We start from the raw sequence: 22,620 nt of genomic DNA, 5'->3' as shown, positions 1-22,620 counted from the left end.
CCTTGATTTCTTTATTTATTTTGGTGCTAGGAAAGCTAAACAAAGGAAAGCTGTGAACAAAGAACGTCCTGCCCCAATATTATTGACCTTTTCCTCTTATCTCAGAAGTGGCACGGACCATCTGTCAGGCCAAAGAGGTCGAGGGTTGTATTAAAGTGCTATCTCAGCGCAATGCATAAGCACCTAATCTTATCTGAGGCAAAAAGCTCACGCGCTCTCAAGAGTGCCTGCTGTTTTCCTTTCTAGGAAGCACTTCTCAGTCTAACTTGTGTGGTTCGATGTTCCAGAAAGCCATGCTTAGGGTTATGCAACCTGTCACATAAAAAAAGAAAAATGCTCCTTGGTAATTTCACACAGGATGTTGACTTAATCCGTAATCTTGAAGCACACACACACAAAAAAAGAAAGGGAGCGACAAAAGTGCTAGTGAAGGGTTGTGCATATGAGACAATTAAGGTAGAATTTAGTTAAACAGCGCCTCAAGGTACCGGAGAAATATGTTCCAATTAGCAAAAGTTTCATTTACTGAGAAAGCATTATGAGTTTCGTTAACACAGCTTGCAGAAAATTCGTTTTGGAACAACTACGTACTATGTTTGCTAGTGCTTGCCATCGTTATTGAAGAATGTGTTTTTCATAGAAGACAGGTTCTGAAAGAAAAAAGTTCAGATACTGGTTCTTCTCGAAAAAAATCTCAGCATTTTCACTGCCGATTTTGCATGTTGAAGTGTCGCTATGTCTTGTAGGGTTCTGTTTACACAAAAATTATTGGGTTTTATATGCCAAAACCATAATATGACTATAAGTCATACAGTAGCGGGGGACTCGGGAAATTTGAACTACCTGGGGTTCTTTAATAAGCACCTAAATCTAAGCACACGGGGTTTTTTGCATTTAGCTTCTGTTTACACTGAGATATGGAAATTCTGGTTTTGATAAATGAAAGTTTTCTTCTTTTTTCATTGCCCAGATACAGAACCAACCAACTTAGGGGTTGCTGTTTTGTAAGCTGCAATCGTCTTTAGGCTATTTCTATTTGCTAAGAGTCTACTGTACATGGCAGACTTATCTTGAAACACAATACGGTTGTCCAGCTTGCCAGTTGTGCATTACTTATAAACTAAAAGACTACCCACTTAATCTGCTGCTCAGATAATTTGTCGATCACAAGTGCACCATTCAAGGGATCTTGATTATGCTGTGGCTACCCAATTATCATGCAATATTAAATATGTTGAGCGACTGAACAGCTACATCAGACCTATATGCATACTACTACAGTGAAACGTCTCACAGTGAAGGCAATACACAAAGCTATACCACTTCACCATTATCATTTACTGCCCACTACTACTTAAGGGAAGAGAATAGAAACACTGAGCTGAACGTATTACTTATTAGGGCCTTTACCATTACAACAAGTTGCTACAAATATGTCAGTGTGACACTGACCTCTAACCTATCTTGGAATCTTCATATCGATAATGTTTTCTCAAGTTGAGCTAGATGTGCTCATACATAAACTTAAAACTACTCCTACTAATGTTGAACTCCTCTGCTACACTGCTCTTGTGCAACTAAAACTACAATTTGAGTGCATTACATGGGACCCTTATACTAAACGTAGCATTGGTAGTCTTGAAAGTATTCAGAGAAATGCTGTAAGGTTTATATTCAACAAATTTTTCGCATTAGACTCAACCTCTAATTTAATGCCATCTAATAGCATACCACAACTACAGCCATGAAGGCAAAAATTTAGATTAGGATTTCTTTCCAGTCTTTTTAATAATAAACTACAAACTAGCTCTAGATATATCACAATATTTATCACCCTTAACTAGCAGGCCCACCCGACAACACCAACAAAATGCGCCAATGCCATATTTTGCTCACACTGACCTGTTTAAATTTTCTATTTTCCAAGGACCATATATGATTGGAATTGCATTACTGAGACAAGTGATCACACCGTGAATTCACATTTTTGAGGCTGCATCGGTGTTGTTCTTTTGTATTTGTATTGCTAACCCTGCTTGGACGGACAACCACCTTCACCTCTTTTCTCTTCCGAACCCCACCCCCCCCAACATAGCTATACCAGTTGTCAATCTTCATTTATAGAACTTGTAACTGACCATTTTGTTAAATGATTATTTCTCATGATGTCATTGCTGTTTTATAAAAACCCACCCCTTGTGTAATGCCTCTACGGGAGACTTTCAAGATAATAAACTGGACTAAACCCCAAGTTTACAGTATTGAATAAATAAAAACAAAAATTACTGACAATAATGAGAAGAGTACTGCACTAACATCTTTTATATGAAATTTTGGGCAAAAAGGCACATCATTCAGGTCCGTTTCTACGCAGATGTCTAGCCCAAAGCTAACTGTATCTTCTTGACAACAGCAAGGATCTCAGAAGGCCCTAGGCATATAAAGGCTTTCAAGTCATTTAGTCTGTCAACAGCTGGAAAATTGTGGGAAGGATGAGTATGGTCTTTCTTCTCAGTTTAGACTTCAACATTTTTTTATGCATACCTTTCGGCAGCTCTCCACAGCAGCAGGAACAAAATGCGCACCAAACGAAAGCTTTTCGCCAAGGAACTCCGGAATCTGCCGTCAAAGAAGAAAGAAGGAAAAAGAAAGCGTAGAGCTAGCTTCTTGCTGCAAAAGCTACAAATGTGCTACCAATGGTTGATTTAAAGACTACTGCACACAATATTATCAGGATCCCATACCTTTGAGATATTGTGAAGGAAGCTTTCAAGCTCTTCATAGGAAATGCGATGAGTGCCGTCTTGTAGCTCATTGCAAATGTCTGAAGTGAAAAAACTTTTATGAATGTATTGCACAGTGAAATAAAAAGAAACATTTTGACTCTGAATGGACAGCTATGTCAGAACAAAAGACCGCAGAAATCAGCGGCGGACTCACATTTGAGCTTGTCCAGCAGTCGCCCAGCACAGAAAACAAACAATGCTATCTTCATCTGCAAAACTTGTATAGTCCCTTTACGCTTGCTGTGGATGGACAAAGGAGACAATAACAGAATGTACTGCAATGGCCCAACTGCATTTTACACATTGTGCTGTGTATGCGTACAGTCGCAAGCAAAACTCTGGAGACCACAGATGCCGCTTTTTTTTTTCTTTTTTTTTCAGCCTAGGCATGTGAGCTGAAATCAAGTGGTATGGCCTATGCGGGTTTATTCAAGCATTGATTGCAATGCATTTAGACAATTCTACGTTGCACAGCTGAGAAGTTTAAATTTATTTAAAACACCGTGATCTCTAAACTTTTGCTCCCGATTACACACTCCCAAAAGAAAGAGCCTGAGGGACTTGCAACATTATATTACCTAGTCCCGCTGATGGCATTAGACTTTCACAGCTCTGCTGTGAAAAGGCACCAATTCTGCCTAGTAACATTATGTCGAATCTGGACAAGTTGATAAGTGTTCTCATTCTTTTAGGTATTGGGCATTCAAGGTCCGATACCTTAGACACAAAAATACACACGTACACACAAAAAAAAATTGGGGAAAAAAAAAAGAAGGAAATTGCAACAGTGATGTCCTTATCTTTTCACTGCTTTGAGATAACGGCTGCTGTGGCTATTGTGCTTTGTAACATTTGCCAACTTGCGATTATCTTATATCGAACATTGCCGCAAATGATAAAAAGTGGCCACAGCTCTAACATGTGCAACAGTGCAATTGAGGTGGGTCATCGTTTCTTTAACCTCGATATTACTGCTCATGGCAGAACGCACAAATCATAATACAGAAAGTAAAAATCAACAGTAAGACTGGCAAGAATTGAAGAACACTTTGACAACAGCCTGGCAATTTAACACTCTGCACAACTGTCGGCAAGGTGAATAAAACAGTGCTGAGAAGTACAAGACACGGACCAAAGCCCTTGTTTTATGCAAGCCAGGGGAGCCTGCAACCACTACATAGCACACAAACGCAGTGACTGCAAGCTCACGCATCAAAAAGTTTCTAGAGGTGATAGAGAGTCACTAAACAAGCAGTATAGATGATAAGGAAAGTCCAAGTCTGATGCTAAGGCAAACGCTTAACCCCACTACATATGGGCAGCGCTCGTCCGCTGTACTGTTACTGTACTGTCTTTGTCAGCGTTTTTTTTTTTGCACTGTGTTCTCAGTTAACTATGATTCAACTTGCCCAAATAAAGTCCTGCATCATTTTGGGGCGGTGCCAGAATGTTTCTCTTGGGGGAAGGGCAGAGCCCACTTTTACATTTTCTTTTGGGGTACAGGAGTTCCCTTCATGGTGGTAGGAGAGAGACACTGGGGGGTTGGAGGGGACATTGGGGTGTCACTTGGTGCTAGCTGACAGCTTCTGCAATTGTTGATACTGCACAACTTTGGCTACAACACACTTGCATCAGAATGACTCAGGAAAAATACTTTTCAATGAGGGACAATTTTGGCAGAAATGTGCAGAACAAGGGACATGTTTAAATACAGAAGTCAGGGCAGGTACCATACAAACCGATACCAACTTGCCAGCATCAAAACTATTCTCAACAGTTGCTAGACCAGTGGCGTCAAGCGCAAGTCCAAACTGACGTCATCTGATCCTAGCTCAAAGCCTTCGTATACATGCAGAGCTATTTGACTCCAGTGGTGAAGAAACCAACTCACGCGTCAAAAAGGTTCTGAAGCAGATTCAGGGCGAGCGAAGCAAGAAGAGGAACTTTCTGCTGATGGACCCCGGGAGCACGCTTGTAAAGGTCTTCCAAGATGGCCTCCACCTGCGCGCAGCCGAGCAGCAGCTCATGCTGGGACGCGCCTTCTAGGCCATGCGCCCCAAACACGCTGCCCAGCATGGACACGTGCACGTTGCTGACTGCAAGGTATGAAGAAATGAAAGGACACCCTTGTTTTTCGTGAAATTCTTGTGTTTAACATATTTTGGCCCATACTTGTTATGTTGTGTACAATGCTGCTAAGTGAGCACCAACCTACCCTGCAACAAGACCTTTTGCAAGTACTTTGAAAAGATCTTGCATACAGCTTAAACCTTCTAGAAACCAATGTGACAGCTTTCGTATGCACCCATGTGTGTGCACACAGAATGTAACCCCATTCTCACAGTCAATGTTTTATGCGTAGCATCAATTTTTTTTTTTTTTTCCACGAGCATTCTTTCTGCAGCTTTTTCTTGCACTACTGAAATAAAAGTTAAGCACTTGGTCATCAAGTTACGTACAATGTCACTTCTCTTCATACTTTATCCTCTTTTCGGCACTTGGTCTGATCAACCAATCTGCTCAACTATTCCTAATAATAATTATTCTAGTTGTTCAAGCTGTGCTCCACTACTGTGCCGGCAGATATTGCTATTCTCACTGGCGTTCGCCACATCATATGCTTCAGGAAGATGTACATGTATAACATCTTCTTAACAAATGCAGGTCCCTAAAACCCCGAAGTAATAATTTACATACCAGCTTTGAAAGCGACGGGCCCAACATTTGACCCAAGCAAGTCATGACATGCTATAATTATTCGTAAAACCTCTAGGCATTGCCATCGTAACATACTTCACTAGATACGCATGGAAGTCGCATGATCTTGGATTGTAGCGCGAAGTGACACGGACACAGACTACAAGCAGACAGGACGAGTGCTATTTAGTCTGCTTCTAGTCTGTGTCCATGTCACTTCGCGCTACAATCCAAGATCACGTTACCGTACCCACTCGCCCAACTTTCTATCCTTTTGCAACACATGGAAGTATTTCACATGTCAAACAAAGAACTACAGAGGTAAGCTTTCGCTCACAGTAAGACTTGTTGTGGGGAAGCCAGCTTTGAAGGGGTTTGGTACGCAGGTGCAGACACATTTGATGTCATTTTCGCATAAACTGGCTATCTCCCATGACAAACATCTAGCGTCGTTCCATACACAGAACAATGAATCGCTGGAAGTCAGGCACTTAGTGCCACCATTACCTCGGCTACTGCACTATTATAAAGACTGGCAACCTACTGCAAAATTCAGTAATTTGTTTGTTTGTTGAATCTGAGAATTTGTAATGCAGCGTAACCTCAGTGTTTTGAAGGATTATTATTTTTTTTTTAATAGCACACAATGCATGCTACATGATCCGAGTAGGGTGTTTTCAGTGTCTGCTGCAGTCACTGTATAAAAAAAGCTAACCATACGAGCAAGCGAATGTGACAAAACTGAAAGACACACACAATGTGGCAAAAGGACATACAGTTCCATTGAATTAGTTGTGATGCATGGCACAAGTAGTTCACAGGAACAGTTATCTGGAGGTTGTAGGGAGCTCACAAACACTGTAGGAATTCAATTCTGACAAAATCCCTTATCTACAATGAACATCACAAAGCTGTTGGGAGCAATGTCATCCAGCAACAAGCTCCAAGTCATTATTATTCTATTTTGATTCTCAATGAAGAGTACCTGAAGCTGCTTGCTTAAAGGGGAAGCATGTGCGTGTTTCAAGTGAAATGGCTCAACACGGGTGACTTGCACAAAATTCTGTGGAAGATGAAATAAAGTAATCTTTCTATAAGGAAAATTGAAGCATGCTTTCCAGGCTTACTTACTATAAAACATAATCACAAGTCTTTATGTTTAGATTGCCATGTTAACTCTGAACACAAACCATCTAACATGTCAACTTTGGTAGTCCCGATCAAGTGCACTCCAAGTAAAATGAAAATTTTGCGGTACTAGCATTAAAAAATTGTGAACTAGTATCAGTCATTACAAATGACACCTCAGAAGTTGATATGGCCAGCAACAACACTGCTGCCAAGTAAGACAAGTACATTTTTATAACCTTAGGGCAATATTCTGTAAAGCACTGCAGCTTTTAAAATTCACACTCTTAATTTATCCCTGTTATTACTTTAAAGAGCGGTAACCTTATCATATACCTAAAATTAAGGTCTGCAAAAAATGCTGTGACCGCTTTTTTGTCAGAGCATAAAAACTACAGATAATTCTACCAGAGGTATCAATGCAGAAAGGTCATTTAACACAACAGCAAAGCAATTCTTGCACTGATACGGAATGCAACTGCTATGGCACTTGAACGGCACATGAACACAAAGAAATTTAGTACTCCATAAAATAATAACAATTTTCGATCAATCAAGCCTTTAGGACATCTGTGGTGACCCAATTTCATGCTACAACACATGCAGTCCATTGCGCACTGCATTAATGAAATCTGAATGATACAGCAAATTAACATACACAAAAATAATGAGAAGGACCGTTGCTAAAGCACCGACTACAAAAATGTAGGCTATTACTGCTTCACACAGATATTTCACACAAAAAAAAAAGAGAGAGAGAGAACCACACTCAGAGCTATAACGAAGCATTTCCTTTTTCAAACCAACAGGTGCTGCTTCGTAAAAGTAACAATAGAAAAAAAGAACCTGTCACAGGAAATGATGTGGACTCCATATGCCAGACGCGCATGAAATATCACCCAAAACTGTGTCCGTGAAATGCACTACAGCTACTCATCCCATGCCACTTACATAGAAGTTCTTTTTGAAGGTAGATTAGCTTTGCTCCAGTTCTGTATGCAGCGTACTTTATGTCGTTGAACGACGTTAGCTTCTCAATGATGAGGACCATTTCAGGATGATCCCACTGCGTCTTCTCCTTTCGATGGCTGCAAAAATAATCACAAGCACTTGCAGCATTAGGCTGCACTCGGACTGCCGACATAAAATTCTTATCACACACAACAGCCGCAGTGAAGAGCTCCCATTGGGAAACAAAACGTCTAGCAAAGCCGTTTGACCGTAAAGTCGCAATGCAGTGTGGTGCAGTGCTCAAGTAGGTTTTAAATGAGGAGACGTTACAATTTTAGATGATTACATTACAGTGACCAAGCTCAGACTACATGAAACTTAAAACACATGCTGCAGGATTACAAGCTTCCTCCAAAAATGCGACAATATAGCAATTATGGGCCAGAAATTCTACTTCATTCTTGTTAAATATTGTAGAGAAAAGTATGCAGTCAACTTAGAGGGCTGCAACCGCTCCAGCATGCATCAATACGTTTGGAACAATTAACTGAAGACTGCCTGAATGCACTTTGCAGTAAGTATGATACCTTCAAGCGATCTCAAACAGAATGTGTTCTTTGCCAGGACATTGTAAAGGTTTACTCACTTCACGTAATACGGGATTCCGGTTCCCGTCTCCTGTCTTTCCCACTCGTCCATCTCGTTCTCGTGTTCCTGGCACAAAATACGAGAAGCAGCTTTTTCACGCGACAGGCACAACTATACTCAGATGTAACCGACACGGCCACACAGGTCAGAACGCGAAAGTAAACGCACAGCGGCGGCGATCTCCAACCACCACCAGAAACACCGATTATCCGCCACGGACATGCAACAGGCGAAAGCCAGCCTCTAGATTTAGCGTACTACGGGACTTTACGCGCGCCGATGCCCACGCACTAAGACGACCTTTCGATTAAGTATACCAGCGCGTTCTTGTCAGCGCGGCGGAGGTCTTACCCGGTACACGCGCGACATGCAAAGGCAACGACGCACGTCCGCAAACCGCAGCAGCGCCCAGACGAAGGTGACATCAAGAGCACGCTACAGCGACGGGGCGCCCGAACACGATACTCGCAGCCAGCGCGACACCCAAAGCGCGCAGTTGCCGCTGCGCGCGGCCCGCTCAAGGCGCTCGCTTCCGCGAACTCCAACGTTTCTTTTTTGCTGGCGCGCTCTTGTTTGCACGGGCGGGAGACGCCTACACGTTGTCCTCCAAGCCGATCGGCCGACGGCGAACATACGGCAGCGCGAAATGAGAACCACGCAGCGATCGCTGACCGCCGAAGGGGGGGCTTGAGAAAAACGCGACAATCACAAAAGAAGAAAAGAGCGCTGAGGTCAAAAGCGAACGCCGACACAACTTTCAACTCTTTCTAATCTCCGTGACAACGCACGCGCGCGCGCGCGCCCCCATCTTCCAGTTTCGTTCAAACGGGCGAGGGGTTCGTACGTTCGCACTTCGTAGTGCGTACGGTATGCGTACGACCCCGCAGCAAGCCCAACAACTCGTTCCGGGCGGCTCGCTGGCGAGAGCGAGCTACTAAAAGTGGGACGGGAGGGCGCGGGCGACAGGCACGCGCTGGCAAGAAAAACAAACCGCCCTCGCGGACTCCGGTCACGTTGTCACTTCATTCACGCCATTGGAGCGCCACTTACCGTGGACGCGGTCGCCCGTCGCACCTATCGGTTCATGCCCGGCGTCGTGGTTATCGCGCAACGGAACGAGTTTTGCAAATTAAACGCAGTATTTATCGCACACGCACACCACTTAGGGGAGCCATTTTCAAATCGGAACATTGTTGCTTGGCCTTGGCACGCTGACTGCGATCGCCGTGATAGAAGGAACGAGCCGGCGCGCCGACAAGCGATAACATACAAGCTGACGTTCTTCCGATGATAATTAAGGTTTATGCGCTAACTGTAAAAACCCAATAACTCACCTCGCACCATAAATTAACTGCGAATTTTCCTAACTCGTAGCAGACAAGATCGCCGACGAGTCAATCCCTCAGGGGGCGCCTCGGTAGGAAAAAGAGTTCTGCTTCAAAGAAAAAGCCGCAGTGTTGGTTTGCAAAAATCGTTTAACGAAAATGAAGCTCGTCCGACGTGGCCACGTCGACCCTTGGCCTCTCCCAGAGCGGCGGTCTTGAAAATCACCGCTGACGTTCTCGTAACTTGACCACGCCCGGCGATCAACCTTCGAGTTTCGCTTGTAGACTCCGACCCAGCGCCGGCCCTGCTACAGGCTGCGAAACAAGCTGCCTTCTATTATAACTGTAAAAGTTCGCGCCGCCACTGACCTTTTTATAAACGAAAATGGGTTTCGCATGGAGCCAGCCAGCTCATAACACTTTTCAAGAGCAGCTAGAAATGCAGAATTATCAAGTACGTGTTGTCGATCGAGCGTACTATTTCTTTTTTGTCGAGCAGCAAACTAATTGTCGCCTTTTTATTTTTCTATTCGTACAGCTGGAGAGACAGATATACATGAGACACCTGATGCACCAGCGAATGTTGGCCCTCAAGATCGCCCATGCTCGGGAGCTATTTTATTGGCTCACCGCGTTCTACGTTGCCTCCAGTGCGGCTCTTTTCGTTGGGTATGTTGTGCGTGCGCACGCAATTAGGAGCTACAAAGAGGAAGGACCGTGTCCTTGTCGTAATGTGAACCACGAAATTGCTTGAGGGCTTAATTTGACAGAATTCAGTTATGTCCGAGCCACATCCTATGTACGGCTCTAGTTTAATTACATTGTAATGATAAAACAGCAGATGTTATTAGGAATTACGCATTTGGCTCAAATGACCGAACCTTCTTCTTGCGTGTATTTTTAGCTCCCTCAAATTAATATCCGACAAAGAGTTAACATTACTAAAGTTTTCTTATAATTAAGATGTGGAATTGCATTGGTATTTTTAAGTTGGAAGGAAACTGTTGTCCCGTACTGTGTATTTTAGACACTATCAAATTGCACAGTAATTCATTCAGACAGGGTATGACCACCCTCTAAGGCAATCGGAGGAGTCCAGGTGTTGAATTTATACAATAATGGCAGTTTGTAATTGATCTCAAATAACTCGCAGCCGATACTGATGCCCACACGAGTTATTAAAGAAGACATGCAGCAAAATGCCATCTCTTGCAGCCAAGGATATAGTCACGTCTACATATCGCAAGATCTAGTCAAGATGCTTGATTCTAAACTAGGCAGTCACTGCGTTTATGCTTTTATGGTTATTTCTTTATGGTTTTATGTGCAGTTCAGCCTTGATGCATTCATATATTTACTGCAACTTTCTGGCTCCTCAACTTCAATACAAGTAACCACACGCACAGTTGAAAGTAGTGCGAGGTACAAGCCAAAATGATAAGGATAATGCATTATCAGTTGCATCCAACTGTAAGGTGTTGAGGCATTACCTGGGTTCTGCACATAATGCAATAAATTTACGCTATCTCTTCTTTAGCATTTCCTTTTACCTGACTGTGTTGCTGTATTTCCATGTGCCTGAGATGCAGCTCTTCCTTCATCTTTGAGTTACAAGTGACCAAGAAATTTCATTAAGACACTTGCAGAAAGCCTTCATACGGGATATTGAACATGGAGAATGTGTGCAAGAGCAACAAGAAAACTAATAGTTTGCAAGGTTATTTCTACGAGCGTGCATGATTCAGCAAAGTACGCACTACTTTACTGTGTACGGAAAGTATGTGAAAGGCACGACAACTTCTTACAGGTATCGAAGGACCAAGAAGCCATTGATGTTGGCACCTATTTTACCCATGACATTCATACTGGCTTACCAAGGTGACCTGGCCTATGGGAGCAAGCTTGAGAGGATCAAAGGTACAATGACCCTCTGCCATTCCTCTGGCCCAATAAACAGTTTCCTTTTTTCTCGGTTCACATCCTGTATACGCAAGCATTTCAATAAATACTTTAATAAATCGAATGCAGCAAACATTAAGAGAGATAATATTTTTCGGCAGTACACAATTGTACATAATGCAATTTGGCTGGAACGTTAAATTCATATTGCCCTGAAATTTAGATGAATGAAACAGAAAAATTATGATTTACCTCATAGTAGAACAAGGCTACAAAGGAAACTTATATAGGCTTCTCAGAAGAAAAGCTTCTAAGTTGTAGGGAAGTTCGTTGGAGTCTGGGGATGGAACGTAGGGTCAACACGTTTTTTGGGGTGGTCACTCCACCATATGAGTTAACCAGGATGCTAGCAGCACAATTTAGGATGAATTTTCCGTCTGTGAATCTTTTTTTCTGAAAAACCCATGTGGGTTTCCTTTGCAGTTTCGTGCTACGCTCGGGCGGATGACAATGTTTCCTTTCTATGAAACTTCTTTCACCTTGCTGACTTCTGCAAACTCATCTGTCAAAGTTGGATGCAGTATGATTGTATCATCAAAATTTGAATGTATTTAGCTGAGGTGTGGTCTCTGTTTGTTCCTAGGTGAGGCAGAGAACATCATGTCGTTTGAGAAAGAGCTGCTGGAACTCCCTCACAATGTTCCCACCGTCGGCGGCATTGATGAAGCTCGGGAGAAAGCAAAGGACGAAGGGAGTTTCAACAGAGCGCATGACATCTTTCTGTGAACATACCTGCCTCTTAGCAAGACCCATTGGAGTCTGCGTTTCCCTCTTACAGAACGATTCTGGCCCACTGCACTCGTCGTTATACATACCTGACCCGGTGCTACTAGTACCACCGAGAACTTCTCCTCAGTTTGCATTCTGCAAAGGTTCCCTTTTTCCGCTTCAAGTGAATTTTTTTCTCGCAGTTCTGTGGTATTGTATCAGACATAGAGTTCCTTATTGGTGAGAAGCATTTTGTGAGCCTTAGTATGCGATATTATGCAGGGTTTGTTATTATATTTTTGGCCAAAAAATCGCAATACATTGTAAAGTTAACAGAAGTGTACATGCAAGCACTCTGTTTCTTTTATTTTGTTTTTTCTGAGGTGACACAATACAGAGTCTGTTTTATATCTACATGCTAGCAGTGAATGTTTTATCATTTCTTAAGTTAATTATCGTTCCTACTATTTTATGGTATTGTATCAAATGTAGTGTTGTTTATCAGCAAGTGAAGTTCTGTGGGTCTCAGGATGTGATATTAGTAAGGGTTTGTTTGCTTTGTTCTTGGCAGAAAAGTGCATGACAAGCAGAAGTGTATCAGCACTTCATTTTTTGTTTGTTCTTAGGTGAAACAGTACAGCATATGTTCTCATTAATGTACCTATGTTCTAGCGATGAATGCTTTATCATTATCTTTACGGGTTTTTAGGCTATTTGTTGCAGCCACAAGCTTGCTTATACTTAGTCCCCATCACAAGGCTCTGGTATTTTGATGTCCAGTGGTGCCTTTAGCATTCTGGCATTAAGCACATCATGTCCGCTGCCTCCTGACATGTCGCGCAAGGTATGCAGTCTGTCATTTTTGCAAATGTCCTGACTAAAATAATTGGTAGCAGAGGGAAAAAAGAATGCTACCTGGGGCATCTTTTGCAGAATTCACTTTCTGCAAGACTTTTTAGAACCATGCAGTAGTCCGAGATGCCCATAGTCACATCTGTGACCGTTTTCTTTATGGTTCTCTAACGAGCATCATGGCCTAGTATATACCAATGCACTTGTTAACTTAGTCTTGTTAATCTTACGCTGACTAGTCACATTATACAGTCGTTACCATTTGTCGTCCTATTTTTTTAATGTGCAATTCATTAGATCATTTTGACGTAGCTGAACCAGTGAACATGCTTGTTCACGTGTCTTTCACTACATCAAATATTTATGCATAGCTGCTAACTGTTAGTACTTCATAGTCACTAAGTCATTTGCCAGCATTCTGGTCATACGTTTACCTTGAGCACTTTTGCCGATATTAAACATCAGTTCCTCTGCCAGGATTTCAATCAACGAAGAAGTGTTCAGGGTTTCGGATTTATAGGTTGTGTATTCAAGGCAGTGGACTGTGACTTTTCACTCTCTCTAGTCTATTAAAACAGCAGTAAGAACAAATATATACATATATATAGTGAATGTTCAGTGGATTGTTCTATCTTTAAATGTTGTCACACATTATCTTTCCTGTTTCAGTTCTTTCTAGTCATGTTAATGTGCTTTTCTATGGAAAACATTTTTGTTTACGAGAACTTTTTTTTTTTAGCTTGTTTCAATGACCAGTTATTGTCAGTTCCAGTTCCAGCTATTGTCACACACAGCCTAAATCATGGAGTGTGCACAGCAGCAGTCATTAAAATGTCAAACATTTATATCTACGTACTGTGACACTGTATGCAAGAGTCGTGTGTGAGCTTAGTTTTGCTAAACAGACTGTTAACATAAAAAGTGGATGCAGTGCAGGAGTCACAAAAAAAGTGAGACAGAGATGTACACTGCTTTCACCCCGACATTTGATAATGCCATTTCAATCACTTCTAAACAGAGCTTACTGCTGCCTTAATATATGTGGACATTTGATACACTTTGGCAAGAGAAGAGGAGGGGGTCAACCAAGTGAGACATGAACAAGACTTTGTGATGATTAGTCAGCATGCTTTTTTGTTCTCATAACGCGTGGAAACACATAGTGCTAGTGAAATGGCATCCCTGATGCCAAGGCAGGTGTGTTATACTGTCCTCACCGTACGAGCTTGAGCAGTGGGAGATCACTATTGCTACAACTTACACCCATGTTTCATCTGGTTGACCCTCGTAGGATTACATGCCCACATAAAACTGCAAAATATATCAGCCATATACACAAAAAATATAGCAGCTGCTATAAATGCAGCAGTGTGTGTTAGTGCTTATTACCAGAGTTGTTCAGTCATACGAATTGTCAGATCTCTCTTCGGAATCCAGACATGTTGACTGGACAAAAAGCGTCAGGGTCTTCTGAACTACGCAATGCTTGTGAGAAAAAAAAAATTTACATGCCCAAAAAATGGTGCTGCTTTATAAAGCACCAAGACAAGAAAATGTAGAAGTTCTAAGACAACATTTTTCAGCTAGATCTGTTTCAGATATTTTTTTTCAAGCAGAAAATTGGCCATGATGGCTATTACACACACTAAAGCAAGCTTCATTCTGGTAGTCTCTCTGGTGTCATGTCAAACTAGCCTCTTGGATTGGCAGTCGGGGATACTCAGAGTTTACAGCAGATTCTTTGAATTTGTATGATTGTTTCTCTGCTTATTACAATGCTTTTTGGACAACATGTGTTCTTTCAATACAAGTGATTTCTTGGCATTGAGTGAAGCCATGGTTCTAGAAGCACAAGAAACTGTTTGACAAAGCACAAGAGGTACTTAAAATCAAGTGCACGTGACTATTTACTATTAGAAAAAGTGAGCTTTTCCATTCTATCTGCATATCTTAGGCTAGCAAATTGTGTACTATAGTTGATCTTTTCTATAACAAAGTCATAATTTACAGACAATGCCTTGCAGGAGCCAGATTAGCTATGTATACTCTTTACCAATGCACAGAAATGACATGACAGATTAAAATGTAACCAAAGTTTCATGACCCTCAAGAATCCAGTGTGTACTTGGTTACTCACATATCCTCGAGGAAACGGACATATCTCATATTGCCGATGTCTCAGATTTAATAGAGTACATATTAACATCTTTTTGTCAAAAACTGCTAGCAAAGTGAGGAGAACAGACGCACTAAGTTTTCAAAAAAAAAATTGAAGCCGATAACTGTGCAGGGTCCTTCTTATAACATAACTTTAGAATGTCATTCTATGCAGTTATCTGCATGGCCTAGACGTGATGACTTTTTCTTTTTCCAAAGGTCGTACTAATTCATGACATAGGTTAAGTGTAGGTGTAGGTAATAGGCTGAAAATATGATAGTTCTTTGCCATGGCGTTCTTTTTTTCTTGACATCAGTGTGAAAAAAAATTTTAACAGGCTTTTATAACAAGCAATATAGTAATAAGTAGCTCAAGGACAGCCTTCCATTTTTATTGCTGCCATGTCTGCATGTCTGTGACGTGTTTCTCTTTGCACATAGCTCGCACGAAATAAAACAAGTGGACAAGCCATAAATTGTCATAACAAATATGCATCTAGCAGTACTATTAGAATATTTTTAGCAGTATATATCACTTCTGAGTATGAAAAAAACACTATACTGTCACCTAGTTGTGGTATGTTGCTGCGTATGATGCACCATGCCTATATTCTGGGTGTCTTTTAATCTGCAATCAAAGTTTTGTTCGCTCACAGTGTAACATGCGTGCTTGCTAGGACAAGAAAACTTCAGAGTAAAGTGTCATATGCAGAACTCTTGGGATAATTCAAACTCTATTTAAAATTGTAGTTGACTGTAACATATCTAAAAATTTTATTTGACCCAGTTTTATATTCAGTGCATTTTGAAGCCACTAAATTGAAACAAGGTTTTCGGTTTTTCAAGCTTCTTGACATTCTGGGACAAAAACAACAGCGGATCACAGGACATTGATTGGGCATGAATAATCAGCACCTATGCTTCGTATTCACACTGTTGTGATTAGCATCACTACGAAATGGCCCCACCAACCCAGTCACTGCAAACACAATGGTGCAATACAATGGTATAATAAGTATGGCTGTTTATGCATGCCTACTGAGGTACTATATCTGCCCAAAGGCGCCTGCACATGTGTATGCTATATGTGTGTACAATAATCTGCAATTGTGTTCGGGAGAGTGACTTATTTGGGAAATTCTTGCAATAGCCAAGGCCCGTAAAAGTTTGGATTAACGTGATTCAACTGTATTAAAAATTGCTTTGCTATAATGAAAATGTATTAGCGTGGTGTGTATCTTGGTAACGGTGTCTGCTTATTTCTGAACATGCAATAAAGCTTGTTGAGTTTTAGTAGTCCCTTATTGCAATGTGTGCTGCATTGTCAAGTCAAGCTCCATCACTCCACAACTGTTGCAAGAGCTTTGATGGAGACTGCAGCAACTGCAAACTGAATGTGCTGATTCACTTGATTTTGTCCATTACACAATGCTAAATAACCAGAGCCCTTAACTGAGTTCCTTCTTGTTCAGTGCTCTGGGCTTGGCAAAGAATGCCTACCACACTGTTTCTATCGGAAGGAAAATTTCCAGACATTACTAATCAGTTTTTTTTTATTCCAACATTATACCTGCTGCATAAAGCAAAATTTCCTTATTTAAGTTGTTTTCTCACAGCAATACAACTTCATATTATAATTACACAGCGCTCTGTTGTTCTTAGGCTATGCCTGAAGCAGAATAATGGTGCTTTAACACCACTACAGTGCCATTCATTATATAGGCAAATTTCAGTACAGGAAAATGAATATAATAAATAATCTTGTATAATGAAGCAAATCTAAAATGTTTCTCATATCAGCATGTCACAAATACATGCTTATAGGTCATTTCGAACATAGGATATTTGTGACAGATCGGACATCTTTATGATGCCGCTTGACCACAAAACTAGACATCAGAAATACCTGTTCTCGCCATGAGTCACTGCCACTGGTGAGCCTGCAATGTTGGATCTCGCATACTTCAATGTGACAGATGAGAACAGGGCTACCACAGCACAGGACGAGCCTACTTCATGTAGGCACACAGACCTTTACAGTATTTTCGGTTTAAAAAATGTGCTTTTGATTGAGCCGGTCAGTTTCATTTCCCTCAATCTTGCTGTCAGGATGGCTTAGTCTTGGCGGTGGTGGGGTAGTAGGGTGGCGCTTGGGTGGCAGCAGGCGCCCTCTGGCGGCCCATTGCAGCAGCCCCGAATGGAGTAGTCACAGTGGTCAGCGGATTAAGCGCCCTCTGTGTTGTGGGGTCCGCTGTCTGAGGCTGCAGGAATCGCGGGTCGACCAGTGGGGAATCCCTATGGCAAAGGGAGGTAAGATGGTCAGGACCAGTGATGGGCGAACTCAACTGAGACTTTATTTCCCTTGAAAAGAGGAGAGGGGAGAAAGAGCAGCGAAAATGTCTTTGACCGGGGCGTCGCCCTACCTTGTGACCTGGCAGCAAGGATGCAATGTAGCTCTACATTTGGGGATATGTTACATAAAAAAAAAAAACTACAACATAAGAAAAACATTTACCTAGAAGTGCATTTTAATAAAGTCTAAATAACGGTAGCATTTAATAACTGACAACATTAGTGAACAAGCTTACAGATGAAATATATAGCCTACATAGCCATTCAAGAAATGAAAAGAAAAACAGCACATATGAACATTCAACAACTGACATTGACACTGACACTGACATGGGAAAAGCCTACTTACTCAATGGGCTTGGGAAGAACAGGAGATTCTTGTCTCATTCCAGGGGTCAGGTTGGGAAAAGTTGGCTGCAATACAATGTCGAAGCAATGCTGATTCCTTCTCGGGCAACTATAAAGGGGCGGCTCAATGGGAAAAGGGATGCAGGGAGCAAATATTGAGTTCAAGGACTACCGAGTGAACATTTGCACTCTCCCTGTTATCCTCAACACAGATTGCGTCCTCCACCGACTGCATTACCGTGCAACTGAGTCATTTAGTTTTAAGCAATCATTATGAAAAACAGTGCAAATATTGGACACATAACGTAGATGAGGGCACAGTGCTGGGTCCCAGCTGTCTGATTTATTGTCCTGGCCACAATGTACGTGCAAAAAAAAAAACAGAACAAATACACACAAAGAAAAAAACAAAGAAAATAAATAAAAGGAGAAAAGGGGGTAAATATCACATTTGCAGACATTTTGTGCATGTGAATGCGTGAATGGTATTTCTCCTTTGAGGATCTGATCACTCCTGTCTTGTTCTGCTCTGTGTTCTGTTGTTTTCCAGATCAGCGTGTCACGTCAGCACAATATACATGAGAGCTCATAGTCAATGGAGTAAGGACATAATCCTGGCTACCCTGTAGATTACGGTACACAGAGGTGTTGAAAAATTATTACCATGACTCAGGTTTCGCAACCTTACCTGCAAAGATGCAGCAGTGCCACCTGTCCCGGGAAATGCGAAGTTGCGTGCCGTTGGATACGTAGGGCTTTGGTTTGCTGGGCTTATGAACTGAAACAAAAAAGAAAGAAAGAAAATCCTGATATTAGTGCCAGCCTGCTTCACGATCACGACTGAAAGCTGTACTTGGTGTGGATCCATGCTCAACAACAAAACAGTGCGAACAACACAGGGACAAAGAAAAGTAGACAACAGAAGCACTGAATTGTGCTAAATTGTTCTTAAAGCATGGATCCAATAACCAGTGTTAGACATTCGTGCAATGCAGTGAAGTCACCTGTTTGCTTGAAGACAGACCAACAGGACTACCCCGCTTGTCCTGCTGCAGCTGACATGAGTTGAGCTGCTTGTTCAGCCACTGGATCACTGCAGATGACAAGCACTGAGAATTATCACCAACAAAGACAGCTTTGGGATGCAGTTAAATTATGCAATGTCAATGTAAGATAGTTGCAAACAAACAATATTAGGGGTCAAATGGGCAAATTATTGCTTTGAATTCATCCACAACTGAGGCATTCGGTTTTAAATAGAAAAAAAGAGAATCAAATTAAAACATATTTTATTAGTTCAGAATTATAATGATTAATTAGAATTAGTAATATAATAGAAATATGTATATGGATACTGCTTACATGTGAGCACCAGCAATTACGCGGGAATGTACGATCAGTGATGCCTAAATAGCCGATGCATTTGACCTGTAGATTTAATTTGACAATCGACAACTGTACTCGCCGCTATCGTTGTGCTTTACATGTTTCCGAGCAGTAGTAAAAGGGGTTTACCAATACTATTACTGAAAAGGCAACAACATGCCGAACTATAACTTAAGCATGCCCCTCTCTCCCCCACAGCTTATAAAATTTTCCCTAATAATGCATGTTTCTGAAAACAAGCACAGACATTCTGCTTAACTTTCGGAAGACATTTTCAATGCCCACCGAGTCAATGCATTCCACAGAATGAAATTTAGCGTTTTTCATTCAATCGCTCAAGTAAACACATTTTCCTGACATGCACCTATGAGTGTAAAAGTCTTCAGAGCGGGTGATTTCGTGAAAAAGCAAAATCTCGGTACACACAGCATGCATGCCCCAGAACTGAAAGGCGCTGCATATTACTCCTCTGTGGAACTACAACGCTGTAATCCATATTCAAGGCTAACGGTCATGCAAAGGCAAAATTTACCTTCATTATGACTTGTGTGCCCTGAAAAATTTTGTGGTTTGATGTACCATTAATTATACTTAATGACTCTTAAACATAAGTTTTAAGTATGCAATTTCCTTGAATAACTAAAAGGGGAAGAACTTGGAGAAATTTGAAAATAGAAAAGTTATTTACAATTTTAATGAATCAAGCACTACACAAGACAGAAAAAGAGGGAAGGGATAATTTAGTTGAGAAAAATCAGACAGGCTGGCTTGAGGTAATAGTCCTCCAGCCTTTTACTCTGCTCAGAAAGAAGGGGACAAAAGGAGAGATATGAGGAATGATGATGAGGATAGTAGGATGCGACAAAGCATACGTTCACGTACAGAGGGCCCAATTATAGCCTTCAACTTAAGCCTGTGTTACTAAATAATTATCAGAGAGCCTTGATGGCTCGCTTCATTGATATGATGTCCAGCCCAGTAACACTGTTTTTCTCAATGGCTTATTGTCAATTGACGCTAACAAAGAGTCGTTCACTATTACAATTGGGACAAGCAACAAGTACACGCTCCACTTTTCAAGATAAGTTCTTTATCAGGGAATACTTGCAGCTCCTGGAATGAACTGCTTATTCATCACAAGCTAATGCAAAACTTCGAGGGATGGTGACTCACCATTCTCATTTGTTTTGACTTGCTTCTGACACTCGGCGAGCTTCTGCTCAACCTCTTCCAAGCGTTGTCGCGCCTTTGCAACCTGGAAACAATGATATGCCACTCAACATCTTGGGACTATTTCCTCTATTAAAAAATGAAAACGAAAGACATACTGTATCGGTGCGAGCAATTTAAACACCGAATTCCATGGGTGTATACATGCATAATATAAGAAATTTATTTCAGCGTCACCCGTATTCCACAAAAAAACAATTTGCGTGCGCGCCCACACACACACGAGAAAAAAATTTGTCTCGTAGGACAAGCTCCAGAGACCCACTTTTCACGAGAAAAAGAAAATCCCTTTGCAGAGGTTTTTGAGTAACCTTATCCAACATTACAAAATCATTCTTAGACCACTTGCAACCATGTTTTTTTTTTTGTTTGTTACCTTAAGCAATAAATGACAGTATGGCAACAAACAAACAAAGTTGGCATAAGTTATATAGAAGTATTTGCATTGAGGGCATATATAGCATGCCCTCAATGCACTGATGGATGAACTCAGGAGGAGCAAGTGAGCCAGTAGTATGCACACGAAGACATGCTTACGCAGCAGCATTCCTTTAAATGCATGCCAGACAGAAGTGTCATTATAGCTGTACCCCAATGGTAGGAAGTAATAAACATGTAGCAGCTCCAATTTTTCTTCAATGCCAGCTAAATCCAATCTCCAGCATTATACTGTAGTTTCCGTGAAGAACTTAACAGGTCCTTTTGATGTCTTTTTCTTTTTGGTGTTACATTTTTTGTCTAGCTTTTTTTTTTCCGCATGTGTATGCGTGCATAGCGCAATGACTTGTGTGTCACCATGTCATTCCATGTACCTTACGACAACATGCCATTACCCTTCATCCATTTTTCTAGCATTTTTTTTTTATTTTCTGTTTTACGGAAAGTACTCGTTAAGCACCTTCTGATGACAAAGTCCATACAACACAAAAATACCTTCATACCAAACATACTTCGCAAACACTCATACTTTGTAATTTGCAAATACCGCAAGTGTGGCATTAGTTATCACTTTACTAACACAAATGAGCATTCCTATTGTGTGCTAGCTGCCATGAACAAACAGTGGCAACGGTGAGAGTTAATCACAACGCACTATTAGACTCGCTCATGAGCTTCGAAGCACCAGGGAGTGTTTTGATTGTCTCAAAGTGCCGGTTGCCACGAGCAAAGAGGAGCAGTAATTGGGAATCATTCTAATCTCCCATACATTGCGTTTTCCTTTTTTTTTTTTCTTCTGCCAGATTCTGTCACAGAAGTGTCCCCCTGCTATTCCACAGCATACATTGATGAGCTGGAATGATTTACAGAAGTGCTTTTGGATACTTTTCGAAACACTATTACACATTTAAATTGTCTCAAAGACTTAGGTGCCACGAGTGAGGAGTGATACAGTTGAGAATTGGGCATGCATTAGAAGCCCGTGGCGTAATGGTTAGGGCATCGCATTATTATGCCTGGGAACCCTGGTTTAAAGGTCCACCATCAAACAAGCAATTCATTCTATTGAACGGCAGCCTGTGTTAAACCATCACTCAGCCTACTTGGCAGGAAACTGACCTCAGCTTCTTTGTTCTTGTTGGCCAACTCGAGGTCATCAACCTTGCGCACAAGCCTCTGAACTTGCTGCTCTTTTTCGGTCAGCACGTCCTCCTGCTTTGTGATGACCTCTGACCTGCAGGTGACAGAACATGGTGACTCGTCACAGATGAACGCAGAACACGGCAGCATATGCTCTTTGTTTTTTTTCTCTTTTTGCTTATGCAACATTATTGTGAAAAAAAAATGAAATTTTTGGAACGCAAATGCTTAATGAAGGCTGGGAGGCACGGAACATTCTGTGCTCTTGATGTGCTGCACACATCTTGGACATGCGGCATGACATTGGAGTACAGACACTCCCACCGTTCCCCTAAATCAGGCTCAGCCAACCAATTGGCTGACTTGGGCCACATCCTTCAAAGATCAACAGAAGCCGGCCACTTACATTTGATGCTGTTTGCCACATGCATACAGCAAGTGGGAGATGGCCCTTGCCTGTTGTCACACATTTCACAGTGGAACGTTACAGAAAACTTATGAAAGAAAAAAATGTA

At 41.5% G+C, this 22,620-nt stretch overlaps 3 protein-coding genes across 5 annotated transcripts in view; 1 reads left to right on the top strand and 2 right to left on the bottom strand.

Annotated features, from left to right (window-relative positions):
• Positions 1-9,444, bottom strand: part of LOC135903708 (dystrophin-like) — a 37,523-nt gene extending 28,079 nt beyond the window's left edge. The window contains exons 1-7 of one of the 3 annotated variants that reach the window (XM_065434063.1): positions 9,261-9,444; positions 8,209-8,276; positions 7,563-7,699; positions 4,678-4,882; positions 2,941-3,026; positions 2,745-2,824; positions 2,545-2,619 (exon numbers count right to left, since the gene is read on the bottom strand). In XM_065434063.1, the coding sequence (XP_065290135.1) occupies positions 2,545-2,619; positions 2,745-2,824; positions 2,941-3,026; positions 4,678-4,882; positions 7,563-7,699; positions 8,209-8,261 (636 nt within the window). In that variant the 5' untranslated portion in view covers positions 8,262-8,276; positions 9,261-9,444. Of the gene's footprint in view, positions 1-2,544; positions 2,620-2,744; positions 2,825-2,940; positions 3,027-4,677; positions 4,883-7,562; positions 7,700-8,208; positions 8,277-8,561; positions 9,186-9,260 lie in introns of those variants that run through there. The other 2 variants (XM_065434065.1, XM_065434061.1) reach the window with 2 other exon arrangements.
• Positions 9,445-9,606: 162 nt separating this feature from the next.
• LOC135903710 (plasminogen receptor (KT)) lies at positions 9,607-16,504 on the top strand. Its single transcript, XM_065434067.2, has 4 exons — positions 9,607-9,989; positions 10,074-10,204; positions 11,343-11,452; positions 12,078-16,504. The coding sequence occupies exons 1-4, from the start codon at positions 9,921-9,923 to the stop codon at positions 12,218-12,220; spliced, it is 453 nt and encodes a 150-aa protein (XP_065290139.1). The 5' UTR covers positions 9,607-9,920; the 3' UTR covers positions 12,221-16,504.
• The window catches only part of LOC135903709 (spindle assembly abnormal protein 6 homolog), a 23,260-nt gene continuing 16,601 nt past the window's right edge, over positions 15,962-22,620 (bottom strand). Inside the window, exons 12-17 of the mRNA XM_065434066.1 lie at positions 22,085-22,199; positions 20,471-20,552; positions 18,916-19,004; positions 18,600-18,689; positions 17,913-17,977; positions 15,962-17,506 (exon numbers count right to left, since the gene is read on the bottom strand). Of these exons, the coding sequence (XP_065290138.1) occupies positions 17,317-17,506; positions 17,913-17,977; positions 18,600-18,689; positions 18,916-19,004; positions 20,471-20,552; positions 22,085-22,199 (631 nt within the window). The 3' untranslated portion in view covers positions 15,962-17,316. The remainder of the gene's footprint in view (positions 17,507-17,912; positions 17,978-18,599; positions 18,690-18,915; positions 19,005-20,470; positions 20,553-22,084; positions 22,200-22,620) is intronic.

Source organism: Dermacentor albipictus, chromosome 9 (assembly GCF_038994185.2).
Source record: "Dermacentor albipictus isolate Rhodes 1998 colony chromosome 9, USDA_Dalb.pri_finalv2, whole genome shotgun sequence".
NCBI classification, from domain to species: Eukaryota; Metazoa; Arthropoda; class Arachnida; order Ixodida; family Ixodidae; genus Dermacentor; species Dermacentor albipictus.
This window is presented reverse-complemented; position numbering and strand designations above follow the sequence as displayed.

What these genes read in the sequence shown, in the direction of transcription:
- LOC135903710 (XM_065434067.2), top strand. Translation starts at nt 9,921, where the DNA reads ATGGGTTTCGCATGGAGCCAGCCAGCTCATAACACTTTTCAAGAGCAG. An exon ending in TAGAAATGCAGAATTATCAA is followed by an intron (nt 9,990 to 10,073) that starts GTACGTGTTGTC and finishes CTATTCGTACAG; the next exon opens with CTGGAGAGACAGATATACAT. An exon ending in AGTGCGGCTCTTTTCGTTGG is followed by an intron (nt 10,205 to 11,342) that starts GTATGTTGTGCG and finishes AACTTCTTACAG; the next exon opens with GTATCGAAGGACCAAGAAGC.